This window comes from Hetaerina americana, unplaced genomic scaffold (genome assembly GCF_022747635.1).
Source record: "Hetaerina americana unplaced genomic scaffold, ioHetAmer1.1.p SCAF_4, whole genome shotgun sequence".
NCBI lineage: Eukaryota > Metazoa > Arthropoda > Insecta > Odonata > Calopterygidae > Hetaerina > Hetaerina americana.
The window spans coordinates 76,112,230-76,129,732 of NW_027286985.1; the positions used below are offsets into that span (position 1 = coordinate 76,112,230).

General features: G+C 39.7%; 1 protein-coding gene and 1 long non-coding RNA gene across 2 annotated transcripts in view; both read right to left on the minus strand.

The window, feature by feature from the left end:
• LOC139692453 (uncharacterized) overlaps positions 1-17,503 on the minus strand; it is a 682,508-nt gene that overhangs the window by 136,299 nt on the left and 528,706 nt on the right. The window lies entirely within an intron of this gene.
• LOC139692029 (cyclin-dependent kinase 2-like) lies at positions 11,041-11,710 on the minus strand. Its single transcript, XM_071590039.1, has one exon. The coding sequence runs from the start codon at positions 11,708-11,710 to the stop codon at positions 11,222-11,224; it is 489 nt and encodes a 162-aa protein (XP_071446140.1). The 3' UTR covers positions 11,041-11,221.

Genomic DNA, 17,503 nt, shown 5'->3' on the forward strand with positions numbered 1-17,503 from the left:
TTGATCTAGTTCCTCCGAAATAATGCATTCTCCGCGGGTAGAGACGAGTAATCTTGGCAATCGTGGTCACCGCAGGACGGGTGACGCCTCGTTACGGGTTTCACTAAGGAGATACGTAGAGTGGCGGGATTAAAATCCCTAAAGGTCCAGCTTTTAACTATCGCCCATGCCGTTATTGTAGCGCGACCGGAGGCAGCATAAAAGAGAGGGCAAAAAGGCAATCGGAAATGCGATATTACGGAACAATGACCGGTATTAAAATGGCGGAAAACTCGACTGCGCAGAGGAGTAGCCGTATAAAAAAATAAAACAGGAATTTATTGAAGACGCTGCAAAGAGGACGGGATAAAAACTCGTTTAGGCAATTCTCACGAATAGGACGAGTGCTGGAGAGGAGGGCCAAGAGTTAGAATTGGTCGAGCGGAAGAAAGTAATGAACAATTGAAACCATGTGATAATTAAGAAGGGTTCGAGCGTTTAATCGCGTGCATTCTACACTAATGATCTTTTACGCATGAGCTTTTAAACTATTGGAAAAAGTCGTAAAAGGTAAAGGTTTAACAAATAAATTACGACCTCCGAGAAGGAATAGAAGCAGGAAGTGTCAAAAGCTGGAGCTAATCAATCATCGGATGGTTAACAGCTGTTGATGACGTAGCTAACGATTTCTACGGCCTCCTCATACGTCGGGCGGGTTCACGAACGGATTTTGGCGCTTTACATGGCACTTGTATCTCGCTATGTGTCGGGGGAGGAGGATTCAGAATTAGATAAAATAATTAAATGCATTTGACACGGAAACTAAGGTCAGGAAAGTCGTTAGGAGGGAAAATCAGAGTTCCTTATGGTAATTTACTGAAAGGAAAAACGACCTTCGACACCCATTCCTCAGTCAACTTATAAAATGGAGTTCCAATATATTAAAGCTTAAGATTGAACACTTGGTAAACATCTTATTGACTTAACAACGGTCAATGCTTCATTAGCTCTACGAGGAAGGCCTTATCAATGCCGCGCCAAAATCTACGAGATTACACCCAAAATAAGGAAAATAAAAATATTTACGACGCAAGGGAATCAGCAAAGGTCACCATAAATAAAACCTCCTTTGCCGCAGGTCCAGGGAAAAGAAATCGATACAACCTACAGCCGTGAAGGTTTCTTTCATACTGAGGATGAAATTATCGTCAATTCAAGAATTTAATCGTAGAAATCGTTAAAAAGGACATATATATATAATCAGATCACTGTCGTGTGCGGATTTACATCCGGCAAATAAAATATATCGAGTCTTAAGATCATTAGGTTTCTGGTGTATTAACATCAGAAATAAAGTACCTACCCGCTGACAATTACACTTGTAAGTTCGCAGCCCGGTCAATTAAAAGCGCATTTATGATGTCATGTGAACGTAAAGACACGAAACATAGCACAATTCAAACTAAAAGTAAAATAAAATCCTTAGGAGGAATCAAGCAGCGTTATTGTGAACAATTTGAATTAATTCAAAATGTTCACATTAACACAAACATATATGTGCTGAGATAAAAAAAAAGCTACAGAATGGAAAGAAAGTGATTCAAACCGATGATTCAAAAAAAAAGATTAAATAAATATAAAAATGAATTCCCAAACATCATGTCAACAAGTAACATTCTTCCCTAGCAACCACCTTGCCTAATAACGAAGTAATTTGACTTTCTCCGAAGAGTTAGCGAAATTCGTCGAAGTACTTAAATTTATTCCAGACGTCGTTTCTCTGCCCATAACGGGTCCAATCACGTCGCGAGCATTCTTAAAGATCCTCGGCCCCAGAGATATTGGACATCCTTCCACCACCCTGAAAGCTGTAAGGAGGACGAATAAATGCCAAAATATAAAAAGGGGCCAATTCTCACGGATTGTTCAGACGTTGTTAGGATGGCCATGTCATCGTTCATTAACGTTAACGTGGAACGCGCCGTCCTCACCGTCGTTATGCTCAACAGGAAAGTTTAACATTGGCCCACCATAGGTCCAGCACTTGCTTAGCTCTCGTTCAAATACACAGGGGTCAATCGCTAAGACAGTTCAGCCGCGCGTCGAATCCCAACTCACCCGAACAACCAAATATTTAGATTCCTCCTCCCCGATATCCTGTTCTCGGGCTTGTAAGTCCTTCTTACACCCAGGCGAACCATTTAATGACGATATAAAAATCGCGCTCCGACGAATGCGTCCTGTTGTCTTGGACCGCCGAATATGTGTGAATGTCCGCCGTCACAACTTTTACTACCCCTACAACGCCGGCAGATTTCCAAAAGAGTGGATCGTTGCTGCGCAGTTTAGGTTTTTTGTGAGAAAACGACCAAATGAAAATAAAATTAAACCTCTTCTGATCGGATATTTGGCATGAGAGAAAACAAGAATATTTTCTCCGTGAGGCAACCAATCGAGAGGAATTAAAACGATGCGAAAAGAAAATAAGAAAGTAAATAGAGGACTCTTTAAAAAAATAGAATGCATTAGGAGGGATAATAGTAGCAATAAAACATCTATCTTGGGCGAGATTTGAACTAGATAGTTCCTTCTTCTACCTAACCCCTCGATGAGAGCGAAGAGAAATCGCAAAAGAGTTTTCTCTAAAGACACTGTAATGGATCTTCAGAGCGTTTATGCAGGAAAACTTGATTCTGAGAATAAAAATACAGGCCAATAGATAATAATATAATTTTTTTGTTATTGGTTTTTTTAATTAATTGAAATTTATTCTCCTTCGAGAATAACGTTCTATTCTTGCAAGAATATCTCTTTCTTAGTTGTTCATCGATAGACCGCCTTAGTTTTCCTGAGATAAAATTGGTTCCTTGACATCAAATTTATTTGCATTAATCCCTTCCACATACTTCCTTCCTTTGTTATCCACTTGAATCACATCACTGAGGGTTACCCTAAGAAACATTCCTCTTTAATAAAGGTCTTCAATAAGCTGTTTTTATCTTTGTATATGTCCGATTGTTTTATTACAGCTTCATTCCACGACTTCAACATACCAACATCAACTCATTAAAATATATTTATTATCACCTTCGAATGAGGGGATTCAAAGTTATGTCGTATTTAAAATTCTTTCTATGGTTTTAAATTTAGAAATACCAGCTTTCGATTGAATCTATTAGCGTTCCAACCGCCCCAAACGGTATTCAATCCCTCGCTTTCTTTATAACCTCCGGCACAAATTGTAAGTTCGCAGCCCGGCATTCGTCCATTGGTATATGAAATCTATATGGACGTGTACTACGTATTTACATACTATCCTTCCAACAAGGGGTTTAATCATCCTTTTTTTTCATTTAACCATGAACGAAAGGGGCATATCTAACTAGTTCATCTCATTTAACAGTCTCACAATCGCTCCCCTGATCACTCCTCCTCCATGGAACTCTTGAGACGGTTAAAATACTCGGCAAAAAACTTTGATGAGTCTTCATTACGAAAGCAGTAAAAATTCTCACTCACAAGATTAATATTAGTACCTTCACAACGTGAAGTCCACTAAACTAACTTGCCGTTTGCGCTGCTCCCTTTCTGGGTGTTTTAAATAATTTCTGGCACCTATTTGCCTTTTAGTGATATCTCCAAAACTGCCTCTACCTTACATACTACCTACTACATTCCACTTTGTCGCTTTCATACACTGCTTCAGCATATTTACTTAGTGGAAGCCACCAAAAACTATTGTACTCTACTACCACATTTTCACTGCCGATCGTCACCGTCAGGCAGTGCGAATTGAATCATTGGTGTCGGATTACATGAATTTATGGGGAATTCTTCCCGGGCAATACTTTCCGATTACGATTCAAGGCCGTAAAGGGCATGGTAAAATATGGTAATATCGTAATATATATGGGATGTCCACGCATGTTTTTTGGGCCTATGACACGGGAAGAATTCGCCAGAACACGATGTTTTTTATACCGGCATAAAATGCTACAGTTGGTTACAAGCAAGAAGAAGACGGGGACACGCCGAGGAAAGGGGGAGTCGAAGGAAATGGAGAAGAGGGAAGACGGGATTTCGGGCTAGCGTCCGAATTTTTCGCCACAGCCGATTTCCAGACATTTTGAGCGGGGAGAGATGCAGGAGAACTGGGCCTGTGTATTTGGGTGCTGTTCCCCCCCCCCTCGAGCCACCCTCCCCAAACCCCTCACTCCACACTCAGAGCCCATCGTCCATGTTATGCCGAACGGCTTTGGGAATCCACTCGCAGGAGAAACAAAATGTTCCACCAAAGAGGAGGAATGTACGGATATTGAGCGGTGGTAAAATTTTTCAACCCTGACCTTCGGATTACTTCTCTCGCTCCCCGAGAGAAAGGGGCACGTCATGCATTCACATCGGGTTCACCGAAGGCATCCAGGGGCTAACGGCGAGAGGTGGGCCTCGGAAGAGAACCTACTAAGCCCGGCAGGGTGATACAAGCACTACGACCATTCAGCCGATTCCAACCGCATTTTTAAAACTTTGGGCGACTCCTGAAACCTACGGTAACATTTACCTCTACCACTACTCAATCGAACTCCGCACGCCGCCACAAGGGCACACGAGTATAGTATTTCACGCATTTAATCACATGCAAACTTACGCATATGCAACTACATGCTAGTCTACATAATGCATTCATTGGCGCGCGGCGTGTTCGAGTTTGAGAATTTAGGAGTGGTAATGTCGGGTTTTGCTATGAATGTGTATCGTGCGAGTCCGCTCAGCGAGGACTTCCCAGCCATTGGGCCAAGTGGAGCTCAAAACCCCACAGGCTGCTTTTGGACGCAAAGGATCGACTTAGAAGGGAGTGTAAGCGCAGATTTTGCCACCAATCCGGAAATGGTCATTTCTGATCTACACCACCTGTGCCTTGATGCACGGGTGGTCGCCCACGCGGGTGCCAACGTACGATGTATCCCATAAATCATCGCATTATCATGGCGGGTAAGTCGGAGTGCCACTACATTACCTTATGTCGATGGTATGATAAGAAAAGATATATATTATGCGTTTTGCATGTCCCCTGCGTGTCATACATAAATTAATCGCAGCAAGTTTGAGGGCGGGGGAGTTGGCGCGTAGGTGTTGCATGGTGCGTAGGACGTCTTTCGTGGCGATACGGTGTCGCAGCTGACTCCCAATGCGACAGGTGGCGTTTATTTTTTAGAGCAAACAGGGTGGAACCATACTTAAAGAGGTCGTTACATACACCCAAACACTGAGAAAGGGGTGGAACTGATTTGAACTAAATTAGATTCCATCTCGTATAAAGTAGCACGTAATTGATGAATCCATGACGTCCATCCACGTACAGCGGTTTCTAAAACTGAAGGACCAGCGTTTACTGCTATCGCGGTAATACGAATGCCATTATTTTCGGTGATGTAAACCTTCTTAAAAAAGGGAAACAGAGAGTGAAACAAAGCAAGTGCTTGCACATATGATTTCTGGTCGTGAAATGAACAGGGTTGGCTGAGTTAGCGGGACGTGGAACATGCTGGTCACCAGGAATCGAAGCGCGATATCGCCATTATGATGGTTAACTTCTATACGGTTGCGTAAGGGGTATAAATATTGTGAATTTAGAGATATGGCTAGATGCTACACTTTCAGCCTCACCCATTACTTTCCAAATTATTAGTCGAATTCCTTTTTCTTTCATGATTATACCGTGATTATCATACGGGCAGGAAACCCGAAGATTTAGGCTATTAAGTATTGGTCTCATAGATTGGATTTTCTCTTTAAATTCCAACTGGATATGTTTTCGATCGACGCAATAGCAAACACCACATTACCTATGCACTTAATGATTTTTTGAGCAAAAACGTACTCGCAGAACCTGCCACTGAGTAATTAGAACAATAATATTAGATAAATTCAGAAACTGAGGAATGATTCTAATCATACATTACATTGAATGGCGATACCAATAGGATATCAATGAGTTTTGATACTACTAAAATATAAAAAATTAACTAATTGAGTTCTAAATTTCACGACCAAAATAGGTGGTGGCTTAACACACTTTGCCATACACCCTACTGTCTTCCTGCAAGGTATATGTAGATGAGTAACTAGTTCAAATCAGGCACGATTTTACCTATTGGTAGTAGGGTGATGGGATGTTATATTCCAAGCAGTAATGTTTACAATATAACATATTTGAAAAAACATTATTTTCGAATATGATTCGTTGGTGCCGTTCGGATAAGGGAACGAAAGTAATGCGGCTGACAAGACAATAGGGGGAGGATGGGAATAATAGGATAAACTTAGCCTAAAACCTAAGGAATGTCAAATAATCTTCATGAACTTTCCGAGAACCTATGAAGACACCTACAGAATAGGAAAGGCATAATAAAAACAACCCAAGACTGACAGGTTTAAGTGGTCATTTTTTCCAAGAACAATAAGAGATCAGAATGCTTGTAATCGAAATACCCCAGGAGTCAGCTCGACACAATACGTATTAACCTACAAGGTAGGGACTGCGCATGGTTATACGAGTATGTTTATTTATTTTTTTGCAGGTTCCCCCCACCTTTTCCCATCCATTTGAAAAACCCTAACCCCCTTATCCCTTTCCTCCTGGTGCTGCACCCCCTGCCACACACCTTTTTGATGGCTCGCAGGGTATTGATGCAGATGTAGATGAACCCATAAGTATTAAACCATTGACCTCATTACACCATATTCATTGACATATTACACTATAGGGTATTTTAGTAAATTAACGTCCCATATGAAATGCATATTCATGAGCAGAGATGAAAAATGTAGAAATTTACATTAAAGGAAAACGCAAAGTCAGGAATTTATTTTAAAATCCTACGAAGCTTGGTGGAAGCACGAATGATTCAGAATCTAATGCATTAGGAAAAATGAAAGGCCCCTATAGGACATAAGCTATCGCCGTCAGGCTAAAGCTATTGGCTACCACCACATCATATCCATTCGGAAAACCCTCGGGCCGTCACAAGGACACGCATGTTGTTTTAGAGATTAACCTTTTCTTTAAGTTATTTAGGCTTAAAAAAAATGGTGCACGAAAGGAATGTAAGATGGCTAGGCCTGCCCAGGAAAATTATTTGGGTGGTTAATCTTAGTTTTGCCGAGATAGTGAATTTTTCGACTAAAGAATCTAACGACGAAAGACTCTAACGACGACGGAAACTATATCTTCTTTCATCTACCTGGTCTTATCCGCCTATGTATCGTGAAAACCTTATATTTTCCTCTTTGTCAGAGGCAAATTCAAATGTCTTTCTAAAAGTCTTATTACGCTAACGGATGCGAACGGGAACTGGTTGTTGAAGGAAAATGATGGTGTCGTAACTCGAAAAACAGAGAGATGGCGAAGACGCGAAATTTTACACGCATAAAGAAATTCAAAGGACAAGGGTAGGCAGTAGATGTGTTGGGAAGGTGAGGAGAAGGGATGACGTATTAGGAGGTCAGAGCGAAGATCAAGGTGGGGGAAGGCGGAAAAGAGTGTGAAAGGAAGTGGAACCGCCGCCTCAGAAGACAACTCTAGCAAAATTCGGAGAGAAAGGGAGGGAGAGACTGAGGAAGTGACAGCGAAATAGAAAGCAAATCACGTCGGTCGGTCTGAGGTAAATAAAAAAATACCAATCCCCACCTTGAGGAAATGATGAGAATCTTAGATGAACTCTACATTAACGCGGCGATCCTCGTCGAACCGCTTGAACCTCGGCACACGCCGTCCCCGTCCACGTGGCGGTTGCACGCGCATGAGTCGCCAATCGCTTTACGCCTCCAATCCCACTTTCACGACCCCGGAGCCGGCCTTGCCAAAAACTCCGCCCACAGAATTCGCTATGTGGCCCGTAGTATAGGCCTGGCGAGGGCGAAAGTTATGAAAGAAGACGTAGAATGCAAAAAGAGTGAGCGGAAGGAAAGAAAAGCGTCGAGAAGTTCAATGCGGCGGGCCGTCCTTGCCTCGTGCTGCCCACTTTAGGTCACACGAGCATTACCGGTAGATTCGGTCACTGTGGAGGGAGGAGGGTAGGTAAGAAGGAAGACTCAAAAATGCTAGGAGGTCGGGTGGCAGGGAAGGAAAGCGTCGGAGGTTACGGCGGTGGTCCGTCCTTGCCTCGTGTGCGGCCCACTTTCAGACACACGAATATTACCAACAGATTTGACTTCCGAAGAGGAAGACCAGGAGGAAGACTAGCACCGCGAAAAAGAGTGGGTGGGCGCAAAAAAGCAACGGAGGCTATGGTGGCGGGCCGTCCTTGCCTCGTGCGGCCCAATTTAGGCTACATGGGCATCAGCACCACCTCGAGGACCTTGTAAAATATTTCCTCAATAGCCCGTGCGAAAAATGCAAACATAACTTGACTGCAGCATATTTTGACGGAGGAGAAAACCACTTGACTAGTAATACAGGGTGCATTCCGAAAGTAATGCAATTATTTAAAAAGTAATTTGTAGAACAGATTTGCACAAACACATTAAATTCATCAAAGTACTGTCCTTGGGCCTCTACATATTTTTCCGGCGACTCTGCCATGACCGGTACGCGCCCTGGAAGGAGTCTTCGGGGAACTCCCGCACGGTCTTCGTAACGGCCTATTGGACTCTTCTATGGACGAAAAACGGGTTCCTTTCAGGGATGTCTTAATACGAGCGAACAAAAAGTAGTCTGCTGGGGCGACGTCAGGACTATAGAGGGGGGGGCAGCGTTGGCACCTGGTGTTTGGCATGGAACTCGCGGAATCGCAGCACGTCGTGGAAAGGCTCGTTGTCGTGATGGAGTTGCCAGATAGTGGAGATGTCTTTCCTCGTCCTGATGACCCTTTTTCGGAGTCTTTCAAGCACATCCACGAAGTAGGCAGCGTTAGCTGTCTCCACTTGAGGGAAAAACTCCTTATGGACCACTCCTTTTACTGTCGAAAAAGACAATGAGCATTGTTTTCGCTTTTGATTTTCAAAAATTTGATTTACGTTGCAAAAGTGCACTTGAAATTTCCGCTCGGTTGGTCTTTTGGTCGTCTAACAATACCTTGGGCACAAGCTGGGCGCACACTTTCCTCATCGCTAAATCTTCAGTAAAAATACAAAATATAAAATACAACAGTAGACGATAAGTTCAGTTCATTTGCAACCATCTTGATAAACAATCGTCGGTCAGAGTCCAACAATTGTTGAGCACATTTTTGTCGGCTTTGCTGGTTGACGGGCCCTCAGAGCGTTATTCGTCGTGAACCTCTTCCCGACCCTTATTAAAGACCTTTAACCACCTCGAAATTTGTGAGTAGGCAATAACAGAGTCCCTATAAGCCTCATGAATCATTTTCTTAGTCCTCTCAAGAATTTTTTTCAGTTTAGCACAAAACTTAATCGCGTAACGTTGCTCGATCGTCGATTCCATTTTTTTCGTGACACGGTGGGCGGACAGAGGCTCATAATAAATGAATCCTGCCGCTTCCACAGCTTGTAGAGCACTGAGACCGGTTTCGGGGCAAATCTTAGCGTCCCCCTCAGCTATTCCAAGTGATTCGATTCCGTTCCGACCAACAAGAGCGGCGCGGGAAATTCAATTGCGCTACTCTGTAATTTTTTCATAGCGGAGTCATCTACTCCCACGCAATCCGTTAACATCAGCACAAGATTACTGGAAGCCCCATTTTAAAGGCATTTCCTTTTCACGATGATGTGCCTTAAGATATCATTAACGATGCCTTTCACTGAACGTTGGCTTTTTGAGAATTATTTATGATAATAATATTTTTCTGAAACGATTAAAATTATAAAAAAACATTAGTGTGAATTTCTTTCAATTATTACATTTAAATTATTATTTTAACATTGAAATAAATATTATAATTACATCACAATTTCCATAATAATTAGCTTCAGGTCAGTATTTAATGTATTTTATCATTATCTAAATTTGTAAACATTCCATTCCCAAATCCGGGTTTCTTGGATATTGTTTCATTTCAAGGCACCCACTGTAATGAGACCTAGATTCTATACATTAAATTATTTAGGTAATTTCCATGCGGGAGTAGTCACAAAACATAGCAATTTAGATCATATTATCCAAAAATGACTCCTACCATTACAGACTATTTCGTTTCATGAAATATTATTTACAGGATATTTCACAGTGAAAAATTTCGTGGATGCCAGATAGCTAAATCTTAAAGGGTCTAGTGTTGAATCGGAGACTTCAACTCTCGGATTGCATGAAATTCAAATGCGCGGATGTAAGTACATTAAATATATTATTAATGAAATACAAACGCGCACAAAACTAAAACTGAGTAGAGTCATTAAGTCAAAAGAAATGTTCACATTATAGTCAAATAGAAACTTATTCATTCAAACAAGATTATATTGAAAACGAGTTTGGAAACTTCAACGCCTGTTTCATTGCCTCACACAATGGCCAGGCATGATTAAAGAAAAAAGGATCGTAACTTCGCGTTCCCGAAACACTCCTCAGCATTGCAAATATACAAGTATGCATATATATATATATATATATATATATATATATATATATATGTATATATATATATATAATTATTTATATATATATATAAATAATTGTTTCCCAGGAAGATCTGATACCCGAAAAGTCACATAGCTTCGTAGGAGCTGCAGGTACCCAGAGAGGCTTGCCCGGATATCGAACTTTGGCTCTCCAGCCAGTAGTTCAACACTGCCCGTGGACTACTGTGACCCACATATATACACATATTTACACACACACGCAGACATATATATATATATATATATATATATATATATATATATATATATATATATATATATATGTATATATATATATATATATGTATATATATATATATATATGTCTGCGTGTGTGTGTAAATATGTGTATATATGTGGGTCACAGTAGTCCACAGTATATATATATATATATATATACATTCAAACACGAAATGCCGCCAAACGGCGAATAAATACTCATATATTATTGAGTAAAATACAAAATAAATGAAAAATAATTCAATGAATCAATGTCTCATAGCTAGAAAAATCACTGGAACATAACCCGAGAGATGTGATGTCACAAAAATGACACCCAATTTAGACTTAAAACAGCCATACAATGGAACATAAGACAACAACATTCACTTTTATGTAGTGAACTAAGTCATGTCACTGAAAGTGAGAAATTATTAGAACTCACTGATCATAATGGTGGTTTCAACATCTTCCAATCACTGAAATACCGGTGACGTGAAGCAGCCCTAGCAGATATTCTTTTATGAGGATCATATGTTAATAGTTTCAAGAATAAGTCCTTTGCATCTGGATCCATATTAGGAATAACTTTAGATATATTTTGTGACTCCCATCTAGGAAATATAGATTTATAATCAGGCAGGTTAGAAACTCCTGGCCACATACTCTCATCTGGTGTGCCTAATGTGCGAAATATTCTAAAAAGTTGATCAATTTCAGAATCTCCAGGAGAGAGTGCTCTCCTCGTGAGCATTTCTGCAAAAATACACCCAATGCTCCAAACATCTACCGAAGTAGAGTAAAATTTAGTCCCTAAGAGAATTTCTGGGGCACGGTACCACAGTGTAACAACTTCATGAGTGTACGTGCGAACAGGAACACCAAAAGCTCTTGCAAGGCCAAAATCAGCAAGTTTGATCGATCCTCGAGGAAACATAATATATCCTGAGATCCGTGGGTCTAATATGTCGCCAAGCGCCCCGATTCTTTAGCCAAGAGATGGCGTCAGGGGGCTGATATATATATATATATATATATATATATATATATATATATATATATATATATATATATATATATACATACACACACACACATAAAATTACACAGACATGTATAGTCGTCTTTTACATTTATACAGGTGATAATGATTTCAGTGGAATACGAGAGTAAACCAGGTCAATCAGAATTCTTAAATGAAAAGAGAAGTGCGCAGGATGCCAGGGAGGCGGAAAGATGAATATTACTCCCAGGATCAATGTTATTAAATCAGCACTTTTCTCGAAAACGAAAAACGATCACAGAAGTACTTAAGTGAATTTTGCTTGACCCAGGAAGAGATGTGAGTGTCAAACAGAATGGTGGTCCGTGGGCAATAAAACTACATAAATAATTAGGAATTTGATATGAAAAGCTAAATTTGAAATTAGAATGGACTAAGGGGTAGCTTAAGAATCGACAAATTTAAGACCAAAATATGGGGAAGGACTGATAGAGATATATGCACCACTATTACTAAGAGTAAATGACAAAAAATACTCGTATAAACTACCTATACATGTACAGGTATGTCACCTGTGTATCACAATATAAAAAGAATCGGGAATCAGTGTCGAACATTAAGTATGACGCATTGAATATTACTTGTCTACTTAGAGAAAACAATGATACGGTTAAAGCTATTAAATGTTTCTTCATATTACTACTACTCTAATAAACTACTTTCATATATTTAACAATAAATTAATGTAGTATCACCAATTTGGATGTATTGTTACAGATTTCCCATCAGGCGATTTCCAGTTACTGGATCATGTACTTCTCAAATGCGGTTTGTAAAATATTTAGTTTGTAATGCTTCATCTAAAAAGTTTCGTAAAGATTAAATATATGATAAGAACATGAATTTATAACTTGAGAAAATCACTCAATAATCGATGTATTCCAAGCAGACACGTAAGGGAATTCATCCCTGGCATAAAATTCACAGTGATGCAAAAAGAACTTACACTACAGCTCGTACAATTGGAATTAGCCAAAACTGTCTGGAAAAAGGTGCTCTTTGAGCATTTTTGCATCGAATACGCCGCCGCGTGGAGTGAAAATGAAATAAAATAGCTTCGGCAGATCGGTGAGAAGTGCGGTGAAGCGAAAGAGGGAACGTTGGAAGTAGCTGCAAATCGAGTTTTTGAAATCTGGACAGGTGATCGGCACGTATCCAACTATTTCCGGTACAACAGGATATGATGATATGCCACCCACTATGCCTTGTCCTCTACGTATGTTTGTTTGACGTTCGAGTTTTAGCAAGCTGTCGAACAACATGCCGGATTTCCCAGATGAAGTATCCCTAAAAACGGTGACTAATGTCTCCAATTCAACACTTATAGATCCCTCTCTGTGCCCCTCCCCAGAAAAAATCACCTCCAGGCTCCCCTACCGACGGTGTGCAGAGTGTGACTCGAATCGCGTTTCCGATCGTACGTGAAGCAGCGCGAGCGCGTGAGTCGAACATCTGTGGCGGGATCCAGATTTTGGACAGTGACACTTGGGTTGACTACAAATGGTTGGTACGTCCACCTCGAATAAAATGCTACAGTGATCCTCGTAAACTTGTGATACGGGATAATTTTTGTCTCATTTTTTTTAGCGTAATACAATAGCCAACTTTACTGATAGAATTGATGACATGCGAGGTGACTTCGCGGAATCGCAAGCCGTAAGAAATTATAACCACTTCCATATATACCGCACAATCTAGTAGAAGGACATAATCGGTTTCGATACTGATGCTTCATCACCAAGAGGTTACGACACAAGCATTTGGGGCATCTGGCTGAAATAGGTAGGGATGAAGCACCACTGGTCGATACAAAATCTTGAGTCATAGCCTCTTGATGATGAAAAATTAACACCGAAACCCACCAAAACTAAACATTTATATACGAATTACAAATTTTACGAGGTACGTTTCATTTATTGCCGTTACCAATATTGTTGTTCGATAAAATTACATCAAACAATAAGTTCCTATTCTGTGATTTGTACATCGAGAAACAAACCGAGTATCACACATATTCATGGCAGTAATCGTTCATTGTGATCAAGTGACACCAAGTAAATGACATGCATTGCCTCACAGCCAAAGGGTATAAGAAAAAATTAACTGTCAAGCTTCAGTTCGCGCAGTCTACTCTACGAATTCGGGATACCAAGTAGTAAACCGCAGTGTAATGTCATGAGGCATACAATGGACTCTAAAAGCGAACCAAAATAACCCAAATATTAACTAAAATAAACCAAAAGTTCTTCCACTTATGACCAAATAGCAAGACAAAATTCATATTGGCGATGAAAATGTTTAAAAATGGAATACCAAAAAAAACCAGGGGAGCTGTGATGAAAATAACAAATTGGGCACTAGGCACTTCAGATTCCCCGCTTGCGGGTAAAAATTTGTTTCTCGATTTGCCGATGGGAGCCATCCCGTCTGCGCATCAATAAATTTGGCTCCGGCCACATAAGTCAGGATATTATACTACATTTAATTAAAGATTAACCACAAAGACTAGTTGGGCATCGTAAATGGGGAGTTACCCATGACATCATAATTGCCTGTCGCTCGACTACCAAAAGCTAACTCACAAAGAGGCACATGACTTCAAAAACCCCAGTATAATTGTTTTTATTTAAGAATTACACTATTTTTAATTCATTTCGAGGGGCTACTTACGACTAATCAAAATGGGAACGGTTAACCATTAATTGTCGTATTCCAGGTACAATACATGCGATATAACGTTAGCCATCTATTCCTATTTGCGCTGAAAAACTTCTAAGTATTAGAGGAAGAGTTCCCACTAAAGCAATATTCAAGGAAATGACTGGTTCTAATGAAATTTACTTCGCGAGAAGTCCATCGTTATCGCTTGTTAATGGTGTGGGAAGATCAATTCACAATTGTGTAAAGGAATTATGTCAAATTCCAGAGAACGCCTGGGAACATTGAAAAAAGATGATAACGCCAATGCAGCATCGAAATTGTTTTCTTCTAATAGCCTTCATTTTTCTCCTTCGAATAGCCCACCTGGCGGTTAAGGAAATGCGATCAAACGCAGTGAGTTTTAAACGTGCGCCTTGAGCGATAATCGTGGGCCAATAGGGGTTGTTGATTTTAATGATTTTATTTCGACCTATTAAAGGTATGAGATAATTTATACTGCTTCTTTTAAATAATCGAGGGTAAACGGTATATACCTGGTAATTTATAAAGGCAGAGTTTATATTTTGAACTTTTGCTTCCATTTAAGGACGTTTTAACCACTTTAATAAGCAACAAACGATATTTTGTTCCATTACATCTTCTATGAGTTTCAGACAAAAGATCGTTTTCTGAACAAAAACGATCACTTTGCCTCATCGTTTCTTTTAAATGCAATTCCCCAAAAATAGACTCCTATGAACCGAAAACTGGTTTCTCCACAGAGTCACGAGCTATAATGGACTGATATTTAAAAGAAAGTCATCTTTATGGTCGCATATTATCTTGTTTAACACTTGAGTGCAATTTTAATTATAAGGAGAGCATTTAGAGCTAAAGATTGAGGCATGAGCCTCAATCGTACGGTTAAGGTTTTTTCATATATATATATATATATATATATATATATATATATATATATATATATGCATACATCAATTACTTCTCCGAGTTTTCCTACTACCTTGGAAACTGATGAACCTAATTTATCTCAGTTCTTGTAAATATTTGAGAAAAATAGCATGTCCCTGATAATTCATGGGACTTACTGATAAGAATTGCACTTTGCAATCCTGTGCTCATTAAAAATCACATTACCTACTATAATATGTATTTGCGGCTGGTAACGATCACCGAGTAAAAATATATTATTCTTATGAGGTACCTTAAAAATATTTTTCAGTGAAAATGATGAATACCTTACAGAATGATTTAAGTTACGAAGATTTTTTGTCGGATAGCTTTTCTTTTGAATACCAAGAATTGTTGATGAACTTATTCCCCGTACTGCCTTAAAAATGGGTGAAAATTTGGCGGGAAAACGAGGGACAACCAGCAATACCAGCCACGATAGTTGCATCCGTTGGTTTTATCGTTTGCTTCAAGAGCGACCCACGACGTCGCCAGGCCCCAGGAAGCCCATAGAGGAGAGGTGATGGAGAAGACGAAGCGAGCAGCGGGAGTGAGTGGGGAAAAGGGAGAATTTCAGTCGTTAAGTGTCGGGAGCGTCGCCAGCTCATCCATCACCGCAGCGAGGCCGACTGGACCCCGAGAAAGACATAGAGAGAGAGAAAAAAACACCGAGGGGGGCAACTGAGTTTTAATCATCGGAGCGTTTAATTCGCTGACTGCCTCGGAAACATTTCCGCTAATTATTTTACTCGGCTGAGACCACGAAAGCATTTAGACAACACTTTATGAAAGGAAGGAGCGCGATCCGAGATTTCAGACGTTTTACGATGGGCGTATTTTTAATCTTCTCCAAAACTCCTCCGAAAATGCTCTCAATTATTTGAGCGAAATCGCGGCAATCGGATTCAGTTTAACAATTTCGCAATTTAGCTCCACACAAATTATTTTGACATAATCACCATAATTGTTAGCAATCAACATTCTTACTTTAAATACACAACAACGGTAACCAAAAAGATTACGAAAATTACACTGATACGAATTAGGCTACCACTAAACGCCAATTACTTTTTTCCCCCATTTCTTAAGGGACCGTCCAGGAAACTAAATAGCCTAAAATCTGCCTTTTGAGGGTATAAATTGTTAAATCGTACCCGTCATTATGGGCTATATAATAACTCTGTCATTTAGCACTGGCGTCTTCTTTCAATTATTGACCGGGTCAAATACCTGCGTGTGAGACACCAATGCAATGGCTGGGATCCCCAATCAGCTGCATACAGGAAACTCACTAAAAGTTTTGCTTTCATCTGCCGCTCTTAATTTGGTCGACAAAGATTAATTTAAAAATTAAAAAAATAAACGGTATCGGCCATCTATAGCAAATTTCCATTAAGAAAATAATTGCGAAAATTGAACAGAAAAACCGAGGGCGACAATTTCCATTAGATGGCTCCAATTAAAGATGAAACGAATTAATAAGCATCTTAGTATTGGATACTTATACAATTACGCAAGGTAAATTGATTAATGCGTTCTAATTCGAATCTTGGCGATTTCTATTTCGTTTCTATGACACAGCTAACGGAAATATTACTTATCTTTTTTTAAAATATACAAAAAATTAAGAAATATTAGGGATTTTATTAAAATTAGCATCTAGGTAACACGAGCGTAACGTAGTTGCCATCAGAATATAACCACTTTCGAATAAAAAATTTCTTTCCCAAAATTTTTTTCCCTGTAGAAAGACAAATTATAAATTACTCAGCCAAAAAAACGTCTTTAGCTTTTGTTTTGCGTAATTCAACGGATTCTGATTTGAACGTTGTTTCAAGTCCCTTATGTTGTACCGAAGGGTAAGAATTATAAATCTCAAGCGTCTTCTATTAAAACAAAGTTTCTAATTTAGAAGGGGCAATAACCCCACGAAGAACGAAAGGCAAATAATGCAGTTAATAATACCTGTAAAGTCATTTGCCTTCCCTTCCAGTAGCTTACACGTTGATTTTTATGAGAAATGATAAACTATAGCCAATTACGAAACGAATTTATCAT